The sequence below is a fragment of the Marmota marmota genome, unplaced genomic scaffold (assembly GCF_001458135.2).
Source record: "Marmota marmota marmota unplaced genomic scaffold, marMar, whole genome shotgun sequence".
NCBI classification, from domain to species: domain Eukaryota; kingdom Metazoa; phylum Chordata; class Mammalia; order Rodentia; family Sciuridae; genus Marmota; species Marmota marmota.
Genome location: NW_026000000.1, coordinates 7,509,295 through 7,533,303, shown reverse-complemented (window position 1 = coordinate 7,533,303; position 24,009 = coordinate 7,509,295). Strand labels below are relative to the sequence as shown.

Below are 24,009 nucleotides of genomic sequence, written 5' to 3'. Positions count from 1 at the left end.
TGTGCGCCGAAATCCTTCTGAGGTGGCGATCTCAAGCCCCGGGTTGCCCAGTCTCCCGTTGGGCTGCGGGGAACTGGCGGCCGCGCCCCTCTTCCCATGAGAAGAGCGGGGGCTGACCCCGTAGGTCCTAGAACTGGAAGAGACAGAGGGCCCGTTCCTCTCAGGGTGCGCACATCTCTAGGGGTTTGTGCAGGACCATTCTGCACTAAGACCCCTTCCAGGAGCTTGTAGCCCCGGCGCACCGAGGGAGAAGACCCCTGCCCGGCCGCGCCCCGCCCCTGGCCCCCGCCCCGCCGACGTTGCATTAGCATGAGCGACGCAAGTGGCCGGGGCACCACTCGGGGGCCGGGACTCGCCGCGTCACAGCCCCGAGTGGAAAGGAAAAAAAGAGGAGGAGGCGGAGGAGGAGGCAAGAGCCGACGCGAAGGGAGGGGAACGCGGCGGCAGGGCGAGTGAACCGGCGGGCGGCAGAAGCATGCCCCTCGGCCCGCGCGAGCGGCCTCGGCACGGCAGGGAGTGCTTGCTGCGCTCCCCAGGCGTAGCACTCCCAGTCTCTGCCCCAACCCCTCTGCGCACCCGCCTTCGCAGCCGCACCTGAGCCCACTGGCGGCGGGTCCCAGGATCTGCTCAAAGCGGAGGCGGCTCCTTGCCAGACGGAGTCTTTGCATTTCCCTGGACCCGGGGGCATGAGCCCCACAGCCACCTGAGGCACAGGGGGCGCTGCGCGGCGAGGACCGCGCCCCCGAAGTCCCGCGCCCTGGTCTCTGCACTGCGGGACGCTGGTGCCCAACTCCGGTGGAGGCGTCCTCGGAGGAGCAGCTAGGTGGGGGCATGGAACCTGCGGCACCGGCCGGCCAGGCCCGGGCAGCGGCCACCAAGCTGTCGGAAGCGGTGGATGCGGCACTGCAAGAGCCCCAGAGGCAGCGGCGCCTGGTGCTGGTCATCGTGTGCGTGGCGCTGTTACTGGACAACATGCTGTACATGGTCATCGTACCCATCGTGCCCGACTACATCGCTCACATGCGCGGGGGCAGCGAGAGCCCCACCCTGACCTCCGAGGGGTGGGAGCCCACCCTGCCGCCGCCCACTCTGGCTAATGCTAGCGCCTACACTGCCAACACCTCGTCCCCGACGGCTGCCGGGCCTGCCCGATCGATCTTGCGGCCTCGCTACCCCACGGAAAGTGAAGATGTGAAAATTGGGGTTCTGTTTGCCTCCAAGGCCATACTGCAGTTGCTGGTGAATCCCTTGAGCGGGCCCTTCATTGACCGCATGAGCTACGATGTGCCGCTGCTTATTGGCTTGGGCGTTATGTTTGCCTCCACAGTTATGTTCGCCTTCGCTGAGGACTACGCCACGCTGTTCGCAGCACGCAGCCTGCAGGGCCTGGGTTCAGCCTTCGCCGACACGTCCGGCATTGCCATGATCGCGGACAAGTATCCTGAGGAGCCCGAGCGCAGTCGAGCGCTGGGCGTGGCGCTGGCGTTCATCAGTTTTGGAAGCCTAGTGGCGCCGCCCTTCGGGGGCATCCTCTATGAGTTCGCAGGAAAGCGCGTGCCCTTTCTCGTGCTTGCTGCGGTGTCACTCTTCGACGCGCTGTTGCTGTTGGCGGTGGCCAAGCCCTTCTCTGCAGCTGCACGCGCTCGAGCCAACCTGCCAGTGGGCACGCCCATCCATCGCCTCATGCTGGACCCTTACATCGCTGTGGTAGCCGGCGCGCTGACCACTTGCAACATTCCCCTAGCCTTCCTCGAGCCCACTATCGCCACGTGGATGAAGAACACGATGGCGGCGTCGGAGTGGGAGATGGGAATGGCCTGGTTGCCGGCCTTTGTGCCCCACGTGCTAGGTGTTTACCTCACCGTACGCCTGGCAGCGCGCTATCCACACCTGCAGTGGCTGTATGGTGCGCTGGGGCTGGCAGTGATTGGTGCCAGCTCGTGCATTGTGCCAGCCTGCCGCTCCTTCGCGCCGCTAGTGGTCTCCCTCTGTGGCCTCTGCTTCGGCATTGCACTAGTGGACACCGCGCTGCTGCCCACGTTAGCCTTTCTCGTGGACGTGCGCCACGTCTCAGTCTACGGCAGCGTCTATGCCATCGCTGACATCTCCTATTCCGTGGCCTACGCGCTCGGGCCCATAGTAGCTGGCCATATTGTACACTCGCTTGGCTTTGAGCAGCTCAGCCTTGGCATGGGCCTGGCCAACCTGCTCTATGCGCCGGTCCTGTTGCTCCTGCGTAACGTGGGCCTCCTGACGCGCTCCCGGTCGGAACGGGATGTGCTGCTCGACGAGCCGCCGCAGGGTCTGTATGACGCGGTGCGCCTACGTGAGCGTTCTGTGCCTGGCCCGGATGGCGAGCCTTGCAGCCCGCCTGGCCCTTTTGACCGGTGCGAGGATGACTACAACTACTACTACACACACAGCTAGCAGCCCCGCTCCTCTTCCAAGCCACCCAGCCTACCCCCTTTGAGTCAAGGTGCCCTGCGAGCACACTGGCCAACTCGGGCTCGGGGCCCGCCTCCTCCAGCGAGTTCCCCAGCTCCATCCCAGTCTTTTCTTTCCTTGTCCTAATCCCCTTTCCGCTACCCATTCCCTATTCCCCTTTCTCTTATCCAATGGGGACTGGAGCACCAAGGTATGAGAAGAGATTGCACTCCTGGCAGAGATGGAGGTGTGTGAGCGGCCACCTCAGCGCTCCCTAGCGTAGAGCAGAACGTTTGTCTGTACTCCCTTTGGTTTTTCCCAGTGCCAAACTTGGCCTGCTGCCCCGCGGCACCTCCGGCCGAATTAATAAACCATGTCTGTCCGAGGAGGCCGAGTCTCTTTACTGGTGAGGGTGGGCAGATTGGCACAAAGCCCGGGAGAAGGGTGGGTGATCTGGGACTCCAAACCCCAGTTCAGCCCTGAGTTTGGTAGCCGCGTGAGAATCTGTGGTTCTTTTATTACCTGGGAAAGGGGATACAAAGGAAGCAAACCCATCATGGACTTTTCTCCACATACACAGTAGAGCACACATTCATCTCAGCCAGAGATAGCCCTTCCTATTCAAGTTCAGCAGATGGCCCGGGGGCACCAGCGGAAGCCTGGGTACCCCACCCAGCCCTTGAGGACAACTCCTGGAACAGGCCAGAGCTCCTAGGATCCTAGGCTGGGCTTCCCTTCCTACCAGTATTCCGATCCATCCAGGCTTGCAGAAAGGAGTAGGAATAGAGCTATTGTGGAGAGAGGGAGGAAAATGGGCCCCATCTTTCAGGGAGTATGTGTATGTTAGAGAGGCAGACTGTATCCTACAAGGAGTTGTCAGTTGTCAGCACCTCTGCTGTGTCCCTGCAGAGCAGGTTTGGGTCCTGAAGGGAAAAGATGGGAGTGTGGGAGCTGGAAGAGAAGTTTCCCATTGTTGAGTCCTGATACTGGGAGCCCCAGGGTCAAGTGTGCCGGATTCTCCCTGTCACGGAACCCACAACCACTGCTGCAAGTCCTTCCATTCCAGAGAGAAAAGGCAGTTGGGTTAGGGTCATCCATGTGTGTGTGTGTGTGTGGGGGGGGTGTTTGTACTGCTGGTGTGCGCATGTCTGCCTTGGTCTTTGAGTCTGGCAAGGTGGGTGTGAGCAGGGTTTGTCTTTGTGGTGACTCTATATATACTCTACTGAGAGCATCTATATGGGAAAGGGGTTGTCTGGGAGGAATGTGTGCCTCTTGCCAAATGTCCTAAGCAGCTCAGGTCTGCCATCCAGGGTGGCCCAAATCTGCATTTCCTCAACTCCACCTCCCACCCCAAAGTGCCAGAAAGGATGGGATGGCAAATGGAAGAATGTCCTGCAGGGATCCACAAGCTGATTCATTATTATTATTTTGAAAGGGGGTATAATGTAGGGTTTGAGCCTGGCCTAGCCACTGGGGAGGGGGACAGTCATTTCCTTCAGATCGACACACCGAATTCTGCTTATGCAAACACAGCAGTGAGTGATGGGGGGCTTGGGGGATTGCGGAGATTGGGAAAGACTGGGCTTGGGGGCGACCGGCGCCGGCAGGCCAGCGTTCTTCACCCAGTTCTTGTGTCTGAATCCGGCAGCTGGTCCGAGACATCATCAGGGAAGCCGTCCAGGCAGGTTCCGGGACTGGGAGGTGGGATCGCGGGGGATGGGTTGCAGAAGCCAGAGGACCGAGAGGAAGAGAGACGGGGGGAGGGGCCAGGGGAGGGAGAGAAAAGGAGAAAGGGGAGGGAGGAGGAACTGGAAGGAGAGGAGAGGCGCGGCGGCTCGCTAGCCGCCAGTCGGGCTGCCGCGGGGACCCGGCGACGTCGGAGGCTCCACTACCCGCTTAGGTGGCAGCCCCCACCTCTACGCTGCTGACGCGCCTTCCCCCAGCCCCATCCCTCTGGCTCACGTTTCCGCCCCCAGTCCTGCTTGGTGGTGCTGCGGCAGCGGAGGCTACAGAGTCCAGGAGAGCAGGTGAGAAGGGCTGGGCCGGTCGGGCAGAGGGCGGCACAGGAAGCGGAGCCGGGGAAGCGGAGGGCAGGGTACAGAGGTGCTGTCCCTTCGGAGGAACTATCCAAGGAGCGACGGCATCGGGGCCCAGAGGCTCCAGGACCCTCGGAGGTCTACCCATGATAGGAACAGCCGTCGGGGAACACACAGGAGGCTGCGGCATTACGCAGCTTGGGTGCCTGGGCTTGGAAGGGCTTCACCATCAGGGCTCCGGACTCCGCGAGTGTGTTCTCATCTCACCTAGAACCGCAGAGGACTATACTTTCGGTGGCCTCTGGGAGGGTCCGCGTGACCCAACCTGAGCTTCCTGAAGTACTGGGAGCACCCAGCTGACTTCAAACCCTTGCAGAAAAGTGAAAGGAGGGACAGCAGGTGGCAATTCTGACCTGGGTCGCAGCTCAGAGACGCTGTGATGCCCGACCAGAGTAGGGTGGGACCAACAGAGCAGAGGAGAGATCCCTTCCCTGGCTTTCACGACCAGGTCAGCAGGAATACAGATGGGAGGGCACCAAAAAAGATAGAAAGACATATATTCATATATATGTAGGTGCTGGCCCCATGAAGAAGAAGAGCTGGCAGGTGGAGACCACCAGGAAATCAATGGCTGAGGTCTGTGCTCCTAATATGAGGCCTGACTAGTGTTACCCATGTGGCACCTCTGGGGAACCAAAGGAAGAAGAAAGCATTGGCTGCACCTTCTGCAGGGACTTTATAAACTTGACCTTGCCCTCATGGCCTCCTCAAAACAGCATAGTGCTAGGGTGGACTCTCACCTGAACACTGCCACTTTGGCCATACAGTCTTAGGCAGTCTTTGCAATCTCTGGGCTTAGTTTGGGAGTGCCCTACACTTGCCTGCAAATACTTTACATCTTTCTGCCAGCAGGGCCATTCAGTTCCAGGATCCTCCAACCTTGGACTTTAGTGCATCCATCTTTCTGGATGCTGTGTTCCAAAGGTCAACTGACCCACATGCAAGCACCAGGTCTGTGCTTGCCTCTGATTAGGGGTAGAAGCAGTAGAATGGGTTAAACATATGCCTCAGGCTCTTGGGAAAAAAATAGATGATGGTTTAATGGAAATCCTGGTTGTATACCTCTGTAGATTAGGTTTAAGTGGATTGCAGGGGGTAGAGACTGTACCCCCACAGCTTTAAAAACTGGCCTTTGCCCCTCTTGAGCTGGCTCCACTTCTACTTTACTTTCAAAATTAATGTGTACCCCCAGGTTGTCAGGTGGCTCTTAAGGACCCTAGTCATCCAGTTTCCTAAATCATCTCCATCCACATTCCTATGGTACCTACCCTTGGAGCCTGCTGACCAGTGATAGCCTAAGTCATAACCTTTCCAGCAGGCCCTAAGGTCCCTCCTGCCTTGGCCATAGGCCACTCCCAAGCATCCCAGAATGCCTTCTAGAGCAAAAGGCCGTAGAGGACCTTGGAGTCATTCATGCTCATGTTAATTCACACAAGCATTTCTTTTCTTCAGCTGACTAGCATTCCCCCTACTCCATGCCACACCCCAGGCCAAGCACCAAGGATGAAGCACTGGGCACAGCAAATATAGTCTTGCTCTTGAGAAGCTCAAAATCTAATGAGAAAAAGAGATTTCAATTAACACAGCACATACCAATTGGATTCCAGGCAGGAGCAAAGCTAGAATTCAGTAGTGACCTCTCATGGATTGGAAATAGGCAAACCCAGCCCTGCTTCCTCCAATGCTGCCCTGGGGTGATCACTTGGCCTTTGGTAGCTGCAACCTTGATAGAGTAAGTCCTAGTTGGAGGCTCACTTCAGAACCCACTCTTTACAACTTGGGGGCTCAGGGAGGTCATTGTGCTCACAGGAATAGGCATGAGATCAAAGATTAGAGCCATATCTTCAATGTGACCCCTAGATACTGTTTTCAAATTCTAACCTCTGCATGGGGCAGAAGTCAGGCTGTGGGCAGTGGAGGGTTCCTTGTATTAATGACTCTCCTTCTTTGTCCCCAGATCTACACCTCTGCTACTTGAGACCAGGAGTCACCAAGATGCCTATCCTGGAAAAAAAACCCCATAAGATGCCTGAAAAAACTTCAAACAGTGAGGAGGAAACTGTGAGTCATTTTAGAGCCCTCTATCTTACTTGTACCCTCCTCACTCACATGCCCTAGAATAGTCCTAAGTGGGACTGACACCCAGCATTTTCCTGTTCCCCAATGCTGCACTCTCCTGGGCATGAGGCCCAGATTGCAGTGCTGCCCCAGGCCAGCAGAGGAGCCCAGAGGCCCTGGAGGGGCTGGGTGTGGCTCAGAAGTGCTGGGGAATGCTGACAGCCACACTTCCTAATCACCAGATCAGGGAAAACCCTTGAACTCCGACACACACTACTACTCCCCCTGCCACCTCCCCAGACCAAATTCTATTTCAGATGACTTTGAGCCCAGTGTGTTTTTGTTTAGGGTGAGGCTGACCCTGCCACAGCCCAGCACCAGCTGCTGTCATGGTTCAGCCCTAGAACATCAAGCACCACGTTCTCCACTGCTTTGCGACAATGCCACTCTCCCTGGGTAGGCATCCTTCAAGTGATAGAACAAGATATCTAATTTCAGGTTGTTGCTTGTGCCGGTTCCTCTTCCATACACATCTTTTTGCCACTACTCTTCTTCCTTCCTGTGCCTTCATTTGAAACCCTAATCAGAATTTTCTGACTTCTGATCTTGAAGTTGCTCATTAATGTTGCCCCAACCTCTGCAGTTGATCAACTCCTCTACTGTTACCTCTAGTTTATGCTGAGGCCCCCATTCCCCTAGACTGTGGTTTCCTGGAAAGCAGGCTCTTGTCTCTCCATCATCTCTGAGTCCAATCCAGAGCCTGGCTTTTGTGAACTCCCTAGAAAACATGTATGGACCTGAGAGAGACTCCAGGTACCAAAGTCCTTTGTTGGTTCAGTTCAGAAGTCTAGAAGTGCCTGGAAAAAGGCCCTTCTGGACCTGAGATGCCTGAGCTGAAATTTCCTGCTTCATTTCTTTTTACCCATCTCTGATTCCCTGTTACCCAGGCTGAGCCCTAGCCCACAATGAGTGCCTGGAAGAAGGGTAGCCATTTCTAGCAGTGGCTCCTGTCAGACTTGCCAGCACTCTTGGCCAGGTCACCACCTGGGCTGAGCTTTCTGTAGTTGCTTGCTCACCTATTGACCACTAAGAGACCACCCCCACCAAATGCAAGAGAAGTAAGACCAGAGCAGCTGGGTAGGGAACCAGACTTGGTTTTCTGGGAGTGGGCTGAACAACCCAGCTACTGCCCAAACCCGTTCTCACATGTCCCCAGGGCAGCAGCAGCCCATAGTTGGCACCAAACCCCCACACCCTGCTGAAGCAATGAACTCTAGAGACAGGATCAGACAGGTAGGGAACTATGTTCATCCATCAGCACTCTGCTCTGCCCAGGGTGCAGGAGCAGGAACAGAGCAGGAAATGCTTTCCAGGGGCCTCTTCGCTCTCAACCAGCTATGATGGGGTGAACCCTTGGCTGCCTCATGGAAGCTCTCCACCCTCCAGAGGAGAAATTCCTCCAAGGAAGGCAGCCCACTGTCTGCCAACTTTACAAATTAGACATTATCAATAGTCCAGCTTTCCTATTGTCAGAGACTAAGCAGGGACGGAAGGAGTGGAAAAGGGAGACAGAGAGAGAACAACTGGAGAGAAAGAAGCAAATCCCCGGATGTTGGGTACAGATTGGTTTCAGTTCAGGCTCTGCCATCAAATTGTTTTGTGACCTTGGACTAGTTTCTCCACTCTTTGGGCCTCAGTTTTTTCTTCTGCAAATGGGACGAAAAACTGTGGCCTGGCAAGGTGACAAAGTTGAAGACAGACATGACACCCCTAAATGAAATGCAACTGGGCAAATAGGAAGTACAGTGCCCATGTAAGGACCATGATTGGGTTCTCAGTGGTGGGGTTTCTCAGCAGTTGGGATGCTCTCCTGACTCTAGCCACACTTTGGAGCACCCCAAGATTACAGTTTTCCTCTTAGAATTTCTTTTGGAGGGATAAGGTTGGTAATATCCCAAATGGGCCTATTTGTAGACACTCATTTTTCTCATTTGATTCTCTGTGTGACCCTCTCAGATAAGAGTTGTTATTTATGTCCTATGGATGATAAGCCAAGACTTGGAGAGATTTGTGTATTGGTTGAGCTTCCATTGTACCTTCCCACCCCTCATCCCCACATGGAACAAAATCTTCCTCCTAGGTTTCATAACTGGGAGGGATATAACAAGGAGCTCAGGGCATGAGACATCTTGCTGGGGACCTGGGGATTTTGAAGTGTGGCTGTCAGCACATTCCCAGCACTAATGACTCTGGTCATCTAGGCAGCACTGAACCATGTCTCCCACCCAAAGCAATATTTGACCCATCCAAATCTCTACAAGAGTAGCACCCTTCCCATCCGACAATGTCAGTAATTTTCACCTTAGACCTACCCTTTATGTTTTGTAAGTACTTTCATATGCATTATCCCTTTCATCCTATAAGAGGATCATTTTATATGGAAAGAAACGGATACTGACGGAGGGAAAAGAACTTGCCCAAGGTCATACCACTATCAGCCAGAGGGTCAAGGTCTCGCTGATACCAACATCAAGGTATTTTCCTCTGTGTTTTGTGACCTTCTGGGACCCAAGCATAGTGAAAGACAGGAAAAGGAAACAGAAGTATCCTTAATTTATAATTCTGTTGAGCCAGATCCTAGAAACAGACAGGTCCCAGAATAGGGAACAAAGAGGACAGAATGAGACACATGCTATGGATCATCTCAGGGACAGTCATGGGCACACTGAGTGCCTGTGAACCCCCTCTTCCAGGAGCTGCCCAAATTGCCAGTGCCCCCATTGCAGCAGACGCTGGCCACCTACCTGCAGTGCATGCAACACCTGGTCCCTGAGGAGCAGTTCAGAAACAGCCAGGCCATCGTGCAGAGATTTGGGGCCCCTGGTGGCCTTGGTGAGACCCTGCAACAGAAACTCTTGGAGCTACAGGAGAAGACAGCCAATTGGGTAAGTGTTGCTGGGACAGGCTGACAAGGGTCCCATGAGGAAGGGGCAGGAAGCCGATGCAGAGACACAGGGAGAGACAGGGATGGGGGTAGACAGGAACAGATAGGTAACATGGGTTGGGGGACCACAAAAGGCAAGAGTGAGAGGCAGGCAAGATGAGAAAAAAGAATGGAGAAAGAAGAGGAGAGATGGGGATACGACAGGTGGGGGATAGGAATAAGGGAAAGATAGGAATAGAGACGGGGGATTGAGACAAGATACAAAGATGGGGACAAGTCTTGGGGAAATGGAGATAGAAATGAAGTCAGAGAAGCAGAGCAGAGTGAAAAGCAGAAATGAGACCCACAGGCAGGGCACAGGGGTGTATTACTAACCATCCCGAATGGGACAAAGATGAAGGGTGGGCCTGGTGGACTGGGGAGCACCTGGGCCCCAGAACGTAACTGGGGCTCAGTTATGAATGAAGTAAATAATCCAATGAGGTGCCCCAGTTTTCTCCTGGGACCACCAGAATAGAATTGGTAATCTCTACTGGCAAGGGGCCCTGTTTTGGGAGGGGTCTGTGTGGCCAACAGAGGGATATCACCAAACATCCAGAATGGCTCCTCTTCCCTGTGCTTCCTGGCAGGTGTCTGAGTTCTGGCTCAATGACATGTATCTCAATAACCGCCTGGCTCTGCCCGTCAACTCCAGCCCAGCTGTGATCTTTGCTCGGCAGCACTTTCAAGACACCAACGACCAGCTAAGGTGAGGCTACTGTGCCCCTGAATTTGCAGCTTGGGTACCTGCCCAAGGTATGGAGTCTGGCCCCAGCACAAGGAAGGTCACAGCTTGTGTATTGGTTGAGCTTTCTGGAGCCAAATGCCTCAAGACAGTGGCTATCCAAAGCATTGGGTTGAAAGGAGTTTAGGCATAGCTGCACTCAGGTAATAAACACACAGTCTTCTAAATGGAGGTCATGGGCCCTGGGGATCCCCACAGCAGTCTTGACCTGGCTGAGTCCCTGGGAGGAGGCATGTGTTCTGCCACTCACCAGTACTCCTGGCTGGGACACACTGCCCCAGACTGCCTGAGGGTGAAGCTCCTGCTGCTCCAGAGCCCAGGTTCCAAACTGAGACTCCAGAGGGGTGGAAACATAGCTCCCTGCCAGCCGCTGCTGCCAGAGTCTCTGCCATCTGCTGCAATTTCAGAGCTCACTGAGCCGCTGGAAGGGCCTCTGGGCCCACTGATGACGATGACTGGTGAGGGTAGGGGGAGGGGGTAGAAGGATCCCCCTGCTAGAGTCTCAGTTTCTGCTCTCAAGACCTGAATGGGGACAATGCAGAGAGAAGGCAGGCCAAAGTGGCCTGAGGAGAAAAGACAGGGCCCCTAAGTCTCTGGGCAGGGCTCAGCCATGCTGGGAAGTCCCTCACCACAACCCTCATCCTCTCCATAAGGCCAGCTCCACTGACTGTAGTGATGGGGGTAACCTTCTCTTCCCCTGCAGCCAGAACTTCACTGGGGCAGAAGCAAGAGTGTGGATGGATGAATTTCTGAAAACACTTCTCCAAATTGCATCTGAGGGGGCACTTTCCCCCGCTATGCAATTAAGCCCTGCCTCATCATCCATGGACAATTAAGATGACATGGTCCCCTGGCACAGTTCTGTGGGGCATGCCTCCCCCAACTCACTACTCACTTTCCTTTTCATTAGCCACTAAAAGAATGAAATTATGGTCTTCTCCCAGTAGACTGAATTTTCCAGAACTCTGAGGGTCCCAACCCCCGTAGTGGCCTTTCCCAGGGAGAACTCCACCCCTCACCATTTAGCCCTTTCCTGCTGACTCTGGAGCCTCTCCTGGCCCCCTCTTCCTCCTTCTCCTTCTCATCCTCAAGGAGATTCCAGTTTCCTCTCCTCTCCATTCCCCAAGAACTGCTTCATCCCCAGGGACCATTTTTAATGCAAGGCTCGTAATGGGCTGACAGCATTGGGGGAGGGACAGCAGAAGCCACATCTGATTAGTGCACACACAGACTTGGCATATGGTGGGTTGATGGTTGAGTTTGGAACAGAAGGAGCGGGCAGGAAGAGCAGAGACAAAGGTAGGGAGGAGGAAGAAGGAAGGGAAGAGAAAAAGGAGGAGGAAAGGAGGCAGAGGGGAGGGAGGGAGAGAAGCAGGCAAACTCAGCCTCTCTCTGCAGGTTTGCAGCCAGCCTCATCTCGGGTGTGCTCAGCTACAAGACTCTGCTGGACAGGTAGGACTGGGCCCAGCCCCGGATGGGTAGTGTTCTGCTCTGACACGGCCTGTTCATGCATCGATCCCCCTGCCACGCTAGACAGAGAGCTCCAGAGGGCAGGGATCTTGTCTTTTTCCTCATCTGGATTCCTGACCCTAGTCACAGAGCCAGTGTTTTCCTGTCCACTCCTCGGCATCAGGAGGACCTTTAACCAGCTGACCTGACCACTGAACATTCTTCTTCCCAGAATAAGCACCATCTTTCCTTGGTCTGTTTAAAATGCCTCCCTCCCTCCAAAACTTAGATGTTCACACAGTGTGAATTTGTCAGGAGTCTACATAACATGTGGAGGGTGGAGAAAGAAGAGTTGTTAGACTTAGCTGTGCTACACGGTGGGAGTGGTCTCCCTGCTCTGAGCTTCTTTCTTCAATCCCACCAAACTCAGTGGACATGGGGATGCTCCCACAGATGGAAAGAGTTGTACAAGCACAGTAGGTTATCTGTGATTTTAGAAGGAAAGTGCCTCTCCTGGCCAAGCCCCAAGGCTCCTAGGAACAGCAGGGAGAGTGAGGATGTCTTGAAGACCCAGGTCTGCAGAGGCATAGTATATAAGGGCATCAGGTGCTAGAAAGAGAGAGGAACCCAAAGTAGTGTCCTTTGCACAATTAAGAAAACCAAAGCTCAGAGAGATTAAGTAATTTGCCTGTGTTCACACAGCCAGAAGGTGACAGGGTAAGGAGGGAACAAAGACCAACCTGTATTCTTTGTTCAACTGGATCCAACTCAGGCTTTACCCAGCCTTGAGGCTCATCAGACCCACATACCTTCTAGAGAGGAGGAGGCAGGACTCTCAGAAAACAAAGGGTAGAAAGGCTCAGAGGTCAGGCCCTGGGGTCATCAACCTGAATCTGAATTCAGATTGCCACAAACGGCAAGTGTGGACCTCAGAGTCTGACAGCTTCTAGCTGTTGTCCCCTGCCTGTCAAATGGAAATATTAACAGTAGCCTCTCCAGTGGGCTACCATGACTGTCCTCTGAGGCCTAAAATCTCTCAGCCTTAAGCTAGGCACACAGCAGCCTCCCCAGTGTGCACCCAACCATGCTCGCTGTGACACTCTTCTCACTCTTCTCTAATGTGGTGGTCACTGTACCTTCCCAAACTGGATCTCCAGAACTTCTATCCCCTCAGGTGTTTCTTCGGCCATCTCCCTCCTCACTGGTAATACTCTGTCTCCTCCCAGAACTTAGTCCTCTAGCTCACAGCCCCATCTCTGTCTTCAGAGCACCTCATCACTTACAGCAACCCAGCCACATAGTGGAGAAAGGGCACTGACCCTGCCCACTAGGCCTAGGGACTTTGAAGACATTTATCATGGACAGTCCTGAACATGAACTCTTAGGGGTGTATGGTCTCTGTGTGTGCAAACTCTCTCTCTCTCTCTCTCTCTCTCTCTCTCTCTCTCTCTCTCACACACACACACACACACACACACACACACCACACATCCATGCCTATCTGCACAATGTTTGTGAATGCCATAAGGTTGGAACATTTGCCTGAGTGCCTGTTTTGGACCCTTAATTAATTAACTAATTCACTTTGCAACATACTGATGAGAAATAAAGCCTCATCCCTGTCCTCAAAAGATTCTCAGATACTGGGCAAGACAGAAACATAGACACAAAATACAGCTGTCCAGCTCTGTTCTTCCGCTGAACCCCAGGCACCCCCCCAGGCATCTCCCAGTCATTACAGAAGAGCCTCTATGAACTCTGATGCCCCTCCTCCGCCCACCTTGCTTCTCGCATTGTCTTGCTGTCTCAGTAAGTGCACCAGCACATCCCCAGTTGGTAAGTCTAGGAACTATGAAGTCCCTCTTTCTTCCTCACCCACATCTATTCACTGTGTTCTGGTGTGGTCACTTTCCCTCAGAGCTGCCCCAGCTACTCTTCTCCCTCTCCCTCCCCTCACAGCCCACAGCCCACTTTTCCATCTCAGCTATAGCTCTCTTCCTTGTTCTTCCTGGGTCTCCTTTTTCCCACTCAGCTCATTACAAAAGCAAAACAGTGCTGGGGTGTGGCTCAGTGGTATAGAATATGTTTAGCATGGGTGAGGCTCTGGGTTCCACTCCCAGCACCAAAAAAAAAAACAAAACAAAACAAAAAAAAAAAACCCAACCACAGGACCTGGCCTTTCCTACCTTTCTTCTTTTCCCTCAACTTCAACCCTACTGGTTTCCTTTCTGCCTTCAGCATTCCACAGTTGCTTCTCAAACTATTTCTAAGGAGGACTTTTTAAAAAAAAAATTTATAAAACACAACCACAATGAATTACTAGAAAAATGTCACCAAGGACAAAATGTGTTTTATCATGGAATTCGAGATTTTAAATTTCCATAATGTCGCTACAAATGTTGCACCTTTGGTGCCAGGGTGGTGGGACACTCCACCTTGCCTGCCTACATGGTAGCAGCTCAGTGAACTGGGGCCTCAGTGAGACTGCCTCCCCACTCCGACTGGCTACATCCTCCTGCTCTTGCCAGTCATTTGTTCTTACTACCTGATGTTATCCTGTTTACCAATTTGCTATATGTGATCTGTCCCCTCACCAACATATCCTAGGACTCATACCCCATCATAGTAGGATTATTTGCTGCTATATTCCAGACCCTAGAATGGTGCCTGGCATAGCAACTATTTGTTGGCTGAAAGCATGAAAGGATGGATGGATGGATGGATGGATGGAGGGATGGATGGATGGATGGATACATGGGTGGCAGGTGGGTGGGAGGAATGATAGACACAGTCATACAGAGACCATAGAAGAAAACTTTATGCTTGGAAATCAAAAAAGGCTTCTAAGAAGAGGTGATAAGCAGGAGGCTTTTGGAGAAGAGGAGAGAGTTTTCTAAATAGAACTGCAGAATACAGGGGTAAGAACAAAACTGTGTTAATCAATGATCAGCATAAGCAAAGGCACAGAGGGCACATAAGCAATGCATGAGATGGGGTGGGTTAGGGGAGATTTGAGAAAACTCTGAGGGTCTCTCTGGGCCACAGAAATGGGTCACTCTACTATTTTAAAAAGTGGAGAAGTGCTGGATTCAGTGGTGCACACCTGTGGTCCCAGTGGCTCCGGAGGCTGAGGCAGGAGGATCCCAAGTTCAAAGCCAGCCTCAGCAAAAGCGAGGCACTAAGCAACTCAGTGAGACAATGTCTCAATAAAATACAAAATAGGGCTGGGGATGTGCCCCAGTAGTTGAGAACCCCTGAGTTCAATCCCCAGTACTGCCCACCGCCCCCCCCCCCAAAAAAAAAAGTAGAGAAGTGAGTTTTGAAATTGACATAAAAATTCACTTCTGGGCTTGGTACCCCATCTTTCCTAATCAAGTTGCAATAGAGGTCTGGCGGTGTAGCAGTGGTAGAGTGCTTGCCTAGCATACACAATGCCCTGGGTCTAATCCCCAACACCACACACATTCACAGAGGAACAGTATCCTCTCTCCCCCTTGTCCATTCTTTCATGGCTGCCTGATTCTCTCTTGCTTTCCTCTTCCAGCCACTCCATCCCCACGGACAGTGCCAGGGGCCAGCTTTCAGGGCAGCCCCTCTGTATGAAGCAGTACTATGGGCTCTTCTCTTCCTACCGGCTCCCTGGTCACACCCAGGACACACTGGTGGCCCAAAAAAGCAGCATCATGCCTGAGCCTGAACATGTCATTGTGGCCTGTTGCAACCAGGTAAATGACCCCTTGTCACCTCTGCAGCCTCTCCAACTTGGGGGAGGGAATAAGGTACACAGTGGCCAAGTGTGCTCATCCATTCTTGCTTCTCCAAGGGTGCTCAGCCCACTTCCCTGAGTCACACAGTGAACTGGGGAACAGTTCCGCAAAGTGGGCTCTCCTACTTCCAGTCAATCCTATTTCTGTTCACCAGTTAGCAAGGAGAGTCATCAGATAGGGAATGCCCTCCCTGGGCTCTCATGCCAAGCTCCTGAGTGACAGAAAGAATGAGGATCATGAGTGAAACCCAGCATGGCCTTGGTGCTGCCACCTGCATATCTGTTTATTTCCATGTAGTTACCCAGGCTGTGGCCTCCCTGGAGACTACCCCCCAGAGAGGTGAACTCTGTAAAGGACTGTCGGATGGGACACCCTATGCTAAATCATGGGTCTAGCTCTTAACGCTCATTCTTTCCATTTAGTCCTCAAAATGAACCTCCAGAAGGGATCTTTGAATCTTTTTTTGACAGATAAGAAAGTGAGATTCAGGAAAGTGGTGTGTCCAAGAGAAGAAAGGACCCCATAGGTCTGGCCAATGTTCTATGCCCTGCAGCTCAGGTCTTCAGACAGCGTTCCACGGAGGAGCTAGTAAGGGCTCCATGGAGCTCTGGGAAACAGGCCAAGATGAGTTCCTGACCCCTTCTTAGTGTATATATATATATATATATATATATATATATATATATATATATATATATAAATATAAATAATATATTTTATATTTTGAGGATTCACAAAAGTATTTCACCTGAAAAAAAAGGAGCTGGGGGATTATTTTCTTGTTTTTGCTTTTTAAATGGTAAACCTTAGTTTGACAACCATACCATGGATCTTCAGCCCCCTGTATTTGTTCCACAGTGTTTCCTTCTTGGGCTCATCTCACATTTTTAATAAGTGGGGAGCCCAGTGAAAGTCTGCCATCTGAGATGGTTGAGACCTCTGTTCCCAGGTTTGAAGGCCAGCAAGAGGCTATGAAGCCCACCTGGCACCTGGTCAGCCAGCCATAAAACAAAAGCCGTTTTCCATCTTCACTCACAAGTCAAACCCAGGATTTCCTAGCCCCCATATGGCACAGTATTCACCCCTTCCAGAAACAATCTCTCGGACCCTTGCTCTAGACCAGGCCATGTAGACACTGCTCAGGGAAGGGGCTAGATGCGCATGTCAATCAGCTGAAAATGATGTTTCAACCTGGGAATTGGCCCTTTATGAAGCCCTTTATGAAGGCTCTGACCTTCAAAGTGACAGAATGACAGCACCATACAGAGTACATGCAGACATACTGGCATGTGCACTTGGTTGCAGAGAGTGTTTTGTGTATTGGTTTTCTACTTTAATCTTCCTCTGCATATTATCTGCTGGCTTGCTTATTTTTCTTCACTCACCAGTGTGTTTGAGATCTATCCCCATAACTCTAACTAGTTCATTCTAGTTAATTCTGCACTATATAAGAACACTGTATTTTACTTATCCGTTCCCTTCCTGGAGAAAAATGATGCTCTTTCTACTGTCTTGCCAATGCAAAAAGGCTGATATGCACACATTCCTTCATATCTCCCTGATACACATGTTTCTCCAAGTCGTAGGCTAAACAATATGTACTTATAAAAGCAATTGCTGAGTCATAGGTATGTATATGTTAGTTTTGATAGACACTGCCCTCCCATAGTGGGGTTGAACCATTCTTCCAAGACATAATGGTTTTACATGAACTAGAAACCACAAAAGCCAGTTTTGTTTTGGCTAAATTTAATCTGGCTTTCTTCGGTGGTGGCAGGAGACACCATCGAAGTCCAACACAGTCAATAATATTGGGTCATTCCCCAAACTGGGACAGTTCAGTATTACCAAATACCTTGGGAACCTTGGGCCTGAGTAGTCCCGAACCTTAGCTCACCAGTGGAGTCTCAGTGAAGGCCTGGCACGTTGGGCCAGCTGCCATGAGTGACATGTTTGACCTGTTTCCCCCACAGTTCTTTGTCTTGGATGTTGTCATTAATTTCCGCCGTCTCAGTGAGGGGGATCTGTTCACTCAGTTGAAAAAGATAGTCAAAATGGCTTCCAACGAGGATGAACGCTTACCTCCAATCGGCCTGCTGACGTCAGACGGGAGGAGCGAGTGGGCTGAGGCCAGGACGGTCCTCGTGAAAGGTTAGCAGCAGTGCCCAGCACATCTCCACGTTCATCTCATCCTCATGCCCACTGGCTTTCCCTCTTCCAGGGTTGGGCACCATGGCCTCATCCCCATTAGCCATAGCACTGGGTGCTCAGGACGCCTTTCAACTCAAGATGGGATGGCAAGGTGTCTTGAAGCTGAAGACCCTGTTGTACCTTCGTGTTTTGTTGGATGATATTCTAGCTTTTTGGGTGACACTAAGGAGTACTGGAATTGTGGGGCTTCTGGGAATACCGGGAGAGGGGAGGTTTTGAATGGGAAGAAGGTTGTGTTTTACTGATGGGCTTGGCTATGGTGAGTTCTGAACTTAGGGAGATGGTCAGATTGGGCTCCGGGAGGGTAGTTGGCCTCTTTCTTCACCTGATTTCTTAGCCCTGGGTCTTTTTCAAGCCAATCATTATCCCTCTGGCTGGATTGATTCTTATAAGAGCTTCCAAGCATTCCCATAAGAAAGCTAATATTATTGGAATCCAAATATTATTATTAGAAAGCTAATATTATTGGAGTCTCAAAAAAATTTTAATCGTCCTTTTGGAAACTACTTTCCAACCAAAGCAGCCTTAATTCTATGGAGTGCCTTCCTTTCTTGTCCACATTAGGCATTCTAGAAGCAAGACTTCTAGGAGTCTTCATTCAGTTAGGGATTGCATTGGACCAAGCAATCTATTCAGACTCCCTGTGTGTTAACAACTGAGGAATCTGTGACTAGCCTGGGAGTATGAGAGATAGAGGGGATGAAGCCCCTTACCCTTGAGCCACCCAGTGATAGGAACAGGGCAAGAGAGAGCATAGGAGAGGAGGCCCAATTGCAGAGAAACGGAGACAGCAGGTGCCAAGCAAGTGCTCCAGGACTTGAGAGAGGGCAAGGAGTCCTTACAGTTAGAATATTGAAAGGCTTTGTTGGACAAGGTAGGTATGGAGCAAAGCCCTGTGCCATGAGTGAGAGGGGCAGGAAGGATGGAGGGATGACATCCACACAGGTGGAATGAGTGTGGACAAAGTCAGCCTTTCAGCAGGACATGTGTCTCCTGCCCTGGGGACCACAAGGAGAACAGCTGGCTGGCAAAGATGGCTATGCTGGATGGATGCACCTAGCTCTCCAAAAAACAGGCATTTACATTTTTATGGTCCCTCTCTAGAAGGTTCTTTCTCCAGAGCTGGCTCCTGGCTTCTTGCAGAGCCAGCCTAGGTCAGGGCCTCAGGCTCTCCCAGAGCATCCTTCCCTCACATCAGCACTCTGGCACCTACACCACTTTTCCTGTCTTGATTGCATTGCTAGCCAGATCTCTGAGGGCAGCTTTGCATTTGTTTGGCTAATGCCAATTCTCTGCCTTCCTCCCACAGTCTGTGTGGTCCAAGAGGACAGGGCACTGTCTAAATAGAACCGACTGGTTCTGAATCTGCTGTGCCAATCAGAGTAGCAGCCCAGTTGCATTTGTTAAATAAAAGAATGTAGTGTTACTAATGATACCAGGCCCTAGATTTATTTCTTACTTACCAATTATTTTTCTCTCCCAGTTATTGGGCACCTGATGAATACTTATTCCTAAATAGAAGCTTCAGGGACTACAGGGAGGTGTGCAGCGCCGATTCTGTTCTCACAGAGCTGACCACCACATTGGGGAATTAATAACTTATCATTTGAAAGTGAGTTAATTCCCTCTAGAGACTGTAGTGAAATCACATCCCACTCTTCTCCCCTCCAGGGACGTAGACAGGCATCAAAATAATCGCCTCTGCTTCCAGCACGGTTTCCACTTTATTAGCAGGCCAGGCCCCAGATGACTGACCAGGATTGCCTTGAGGTCTGAGTGCTTGGGCTGTGCTAATCAGAATTAATTTGTTAATGGCACTTGATCTGGCTTTGTGAATGGAAGTGCTGCTTCTGAAGCAAGTTGAACAGAAAGGAGGGAACACAGGCACCGCCTCTTGGGCAAACGGATTAATTGAATTAGCACCATCAACTGTGTCATGGGCAAGGCAGGAAACCAATCCTCCCCAGAGCCCTCCTTCTGGGAGCAGCCCCTGCCCACAAAGGGGCAGGGAGACCATTTAGGAAACAGTTTCCATTTCAAAATGAAAGAGGATAATAGTATGGATGAGGGTTGAGAGTGAAGATGGAAAGATGTGCGTAGGTCTGTGTGTCGAATCAGATACATTGGGAAGGAAAAGGGCAGTGAGAGAGATTCCTGTGCTTGTTTGTATGTCTTAATATAAGCCACTAAGTGGATGATGGCACCATTTCCTGAGATGGGGAACAAGGTGGGGAATGGGCATAAAGATCCTGTCAGAGCATGTTGGATTTGAGATGCTTTGAGTCATCTAAATGGAGATGTCAAGTTAGATCTATGTGTCTGGAGCTCAAGGGAGAGGTCAGCACAGAGATATAAATTTAAGAGCCATCAGCACCTAAATGATATTTAAAGTCCCCGACCTGGATGAGATCATCTAGAAACAGGAGAACAGGGACAGGGGGTCAAATGGAGAAAGATGCAAAGGGAGTGAGAAACAGCAGCCCGTAAAAACAGGAGATGAGTCACAGATTCAAGAGGGAAGCTGAGACTGGCCAGCCATATAGATTCTGTAGAGAGCTCAAGGAAGAGGGGAGATATTAAGCTTGGCAGCCTTGACATTGTCAGTGAACCTGACAAGGATCAGGCTGGAGTAGTAGGAAGAAAGACTGGTTGGATGTGGATGGGAATGGTCCATTGGCAGAAAAAGATTGTTGATGGAGAGTGAGTAGAACCAGCAAGCGCGGGTGACTCTGATCAGAGAGTTGGTATTAAAAGAAGCAGAAAAATAAGGGAATTTCTGGAAGAGGATGACAGTCAAGGGAAGTGTTTCTAAAAGGAAAGGCAAATTCATGGTTGTACGTAGACAAATCAAGGAAGGAATCCAGTAAAAGGAGGTGGATGAGGAGACCAATGAAGGACCAAAAGGAGCTGGAGAGACATTTGTTTTACAGGGAAACAGAAAATTTGAACCCATGACCTGCAGGACTATACCTGTGATGGAAGTAGAGTGTGAGGAGGCTCTCAACTGGTACCACCTGGTCCCAGATCTGCAGAGTCACAGAAGGAGCTGAGAGATGGGGTGGGATTCTCAAGCCATTAAAAAAAAAAAAAAAAAAAACCACGATAGAGCCTCTTGAAATGTAGAAAGGAAAGTAAACTTGCTCAGGAAATTTGACTGAGATTTATGAGCTGTGTTGGGCCATATAGGAGGGTTTGGGGTCATAAATTTTAGCACATTAATTAGAGTTGCTATAGGACCCCATCCCAACATACACACATACATTGCTCAGCTTCTTGGGTTCAGCAAGAAGTAGATGGGTTACTCTGGTTCAGCCGGAGTTGGTGAATACAACTGAGGGAGAGAGGTACAGCAAGAGAATGGTTGTAATGTTGGAATCTGAGCTGAGTTGGGATTGTGCTAGTCAGCTCAGGCTGCCACAACAAAGTTCCACAGACTCAGTAGTAAACAACAGAAATTTCTTGTCTCACAGTTCTGGAGGCAGGAAATCAGAATCCAAGCATCAGCTGGGTTGGTTTCTCCTGAGGCCTGTCTCCTTGGCTTGTCGATGGATGGCAGCTTCTCCCTCTGTCTTCACGTGGTCTTCCCTCTGTGTGAGCCTGTGTTCTTGTCTCCCTGGGGCCTAACACCAGTTGTGTTGGATTAGGGCCCACCCTAGTGACACCATTTAACTTAATTAGCTGTTTAAAGCCCCCCCCCCCCAAGCTCCAAATACATGTTCTGATTGAATGGTGCTAGAGGTTAGCATATGTATTTGGGGAGGACACCATCAGCCTATAACAAGAGACAAGTGAAGGACAGTATCCCATGGATGGTGAGAGTAGGTAAGAGGCCAATGGGTTTGGGAGGTCCTGGTGAGGTTTGGTTATTCAGTAGCTGACAGTACGTGAACCAGGAAGTCAGGATACATTAGTGTGTGCTAGACTTCAGAGGCACTGGGTTTCTGGTAGTGAGAAGTTCCCAGAAGTGCTCCTGGTAGTGGGTGCTGGAGTTGGCACCGTCCAAGGTGGGTGGAAAAATGAATTGAGAGAAGAGGATGTGGGCTGGGTCATCTTCATGACTGTTGAAGTGAGCAATAATGAGGATTCCATTGACTATAGGGAAGATGAAGGAGAACCGGGAGTCCAGATCTTTGTGTTGAGCACAACACAGCAACAGAGAAATTGATGCCAATGGTGGTAAGAATCTAAGAGGTCCAGCTCCAAAGGGAAAGTGGGTGCAGCAGGAGGAATTGTTTAGAAGTGAGAACAAGGATAAGGGAGCCATATACCTGGCTTGGCCCTGAGGTACATGAGTGTGAAGGAAAACAGCAGGGTCCAGTGAGAGGACTGCCGGGTTGGGTCCCTCCACACTCGGTTAAAGCAGAAGGTGAACAGAATACTCACAGAGGAGGTCAGCCATGCTGGGAACCGGTCCGTCACAAGGCCAGAGGCACGAAGGCTCAGAAAGGAGGACAGGAGAGGAGGCTGGGTACGTGGAGCTGGGGGATGGGAGTGCCAGTACCCAGGGATTGGAGATCATCATTGCCAACAATGTTCCCCAATCCTTAACCTCTGGGAAGTTCTCCCAGTCTGGAAATGGTTGTTAGGCCCCAGGGTCTTTGAGGCCCACAACAGCATCTGCATTAATGCCCTGGGATGAGTAAAAACATTTCAGAGCATCACACATCCCAGCTCTTTCAGTTGAAGCCCTGAGGTCCCCTCCTCATTCCCTGAGATCTGGGCACAGGGATCAGGCAGGTGCTGTCCAGCAGGAGGGCCCATCAACCAGGTTCTTCTCATCCTGACAGAGGGCTGAATCATGGTGACTATGCTCAGACAAAGAGTGTCCCTGAGTTCTCATCCGGTCAACCGAGACCAGACAGGGCAGGGGCTTGTCCACCCACAGTCTTCATTGCATCAATCCTTTCTCCTTTGAGACACAGTCTCTGCTCCTCAGCCCCACCTCCAACCAGGACAGGCCCCCCACCATGAGTCCCCAGGTTACCCCATCAGACATTCTGCCCTGACATTGAGTATGTGAAGCTCACAGAGGTTGAGGGACCACCAGGGTGACACAGCGCATGCAGGAGAGCCGGGATACTTGCACCTTTCCCCACCTCACCCCACACAGCCCTTGCTGAGCTTCTCATGAAGAGCTCCCTAACACCGCACAGAAGTATGCACGTTGTGGTTACTACGGTCAGCAGCTCCAGCATCCACAAACCATGACAAGTGCCCTCCTACAGGGTCATATGCCCAGGGTACCAGGCTAATACCAAAGGGCACTTCAGACAGAGTCCTGAAGGGCTGTGGAGGCCACATTTCTGGCCTGTCCTAGCCCAGGAGGAAGTGGAACTTGAGGCCTAGCCCAGGTGGGCTGAGGTCAGCGTGACTCAGCCCTAGCTGCAGACTGGGGTTGGCTGATGACATCAAAATCATCTAGAGCATTCCATTAAAAACAAGATAGATTCCTGGGCTCAGTGATTTTCCAGTGGGACAAAAGTGGGGCCAAGGAATCTATTTTTAAAGAACCCTGATGACTTCATGTACAGCCCAGGTTGGGACCCACTTACTCAGATACTAGCAGCCGCTGTGCTTCAAGCCCTTCCTTTGTGCGTGATTCTGTTCCCAGTGTTTTCTGTTCAGTATTGTCACAAGTCTTCTGGGAGGTGGAGATTTCCTCCCTCTGAATAGCATAGACAGCTACATCTCCCATGGGGCGAGCAGTTCCCCACCTTTAGAGTTGATGGTAGGGCCAGGACATCCACCTCCCCACCTGAAGTCTGCACGCCCAGCAGGCGGTGATGGGATTCTGAAGATGAGCTAGGGGCCTCAGAGGGGGCCTGCACATCCTCTTAGGACCTCCCTCCTCACTGAGCCATGAAGCTGTGGCCTTCTTGAACCCAGGAGGAGTTAACACCGTTATCCTGGTCTGGAAATTTAATTAGACATTCGGCCTTGAGTCTGGAAGACTGCAGCACTTGTCAATTTGTAGGAAAAGGATGGCCAGCTTGGAGAGGCCCCCCGAGCCCGCTGGTTTTCCTGGATGCTGCGTGGAGATCCTGTGAACAGACCTCACAGGCAGATGCTCTTCGTTTACACAGTGCCGTAAATATTTATCCCCAGCAGCCAATTAGAGCTGAACCACTGCTTTCAAGGAGGGAACTGACAGAAGGCAGCTGCAGCTGCAGAAGGCCATGGTCATAGTTTACAAGAACTACTCAGGATGGGGGCATTTTGCTGTTTAAATATTGTCATCCAGAGCTAGGCAAGTCTGCTGATTTTAAAACCAATTAC

At 51.4% G+C, this 24,009-nt stretch overlaps 2 protein-coding genes across 3 annotated transcripts in view; both read left to right on the top strand.

Moving 5' to 3' along the window:
* Slc18a3 (solute carrier family 18 member A3) lies at positions 1-2,805 on the top strand. The gene has a single exon (XM_015498971.2). The coding sequence runs from the start codon at positions 832-834 to the stop codon at positions 2,425-2,427; it is 1,596 nt and encodes a 531-aa protein (XP_015354457.1). The 5' UTR covers positions 1-831; the 3' UTR covers positions 2,428-2,805.
* A 3,676-nt stretch (positions 2,806-6,481) lies between these two features.
* Positions 6,482-24,009, top strand: part of Chat (choline O-acetyltransferase) — a 47,492-nt gene continuing 29,964 nt past the window's right edge. Inside the window, exons 1-6 of one of the 2 annotated variants that reach the window (XM_015498969.2) lie at positions 6,482-6,581; positions 9,332-9,523; positions 10,152-10,270; positions 11,705-11,758; positions 15,300-15,480; positions 17,496-17,673. In XM_015498969.2, the coding sequence (XP_015354455.1) occupies positions 6,516-6,581; positions 9,332-9,523; positions 10,152-10,270; positions 11,705-11,758; positions 15,300-15,480; positions 17,496-17,673 (790 nt within the window). In that variant the 5' untranslated portion in view covers positions 6,482-6,515. The remainder of the gene's footprint in view (positions 6,582-9,331; positions 9,524-10,151; positions 10,271-11,704; positions 11,759-15,299; positions 15,481-17,495; positions 17,674-24,009) is intronic. The other variant, XM_015498970.2, reaches the window with a different exon arrangement.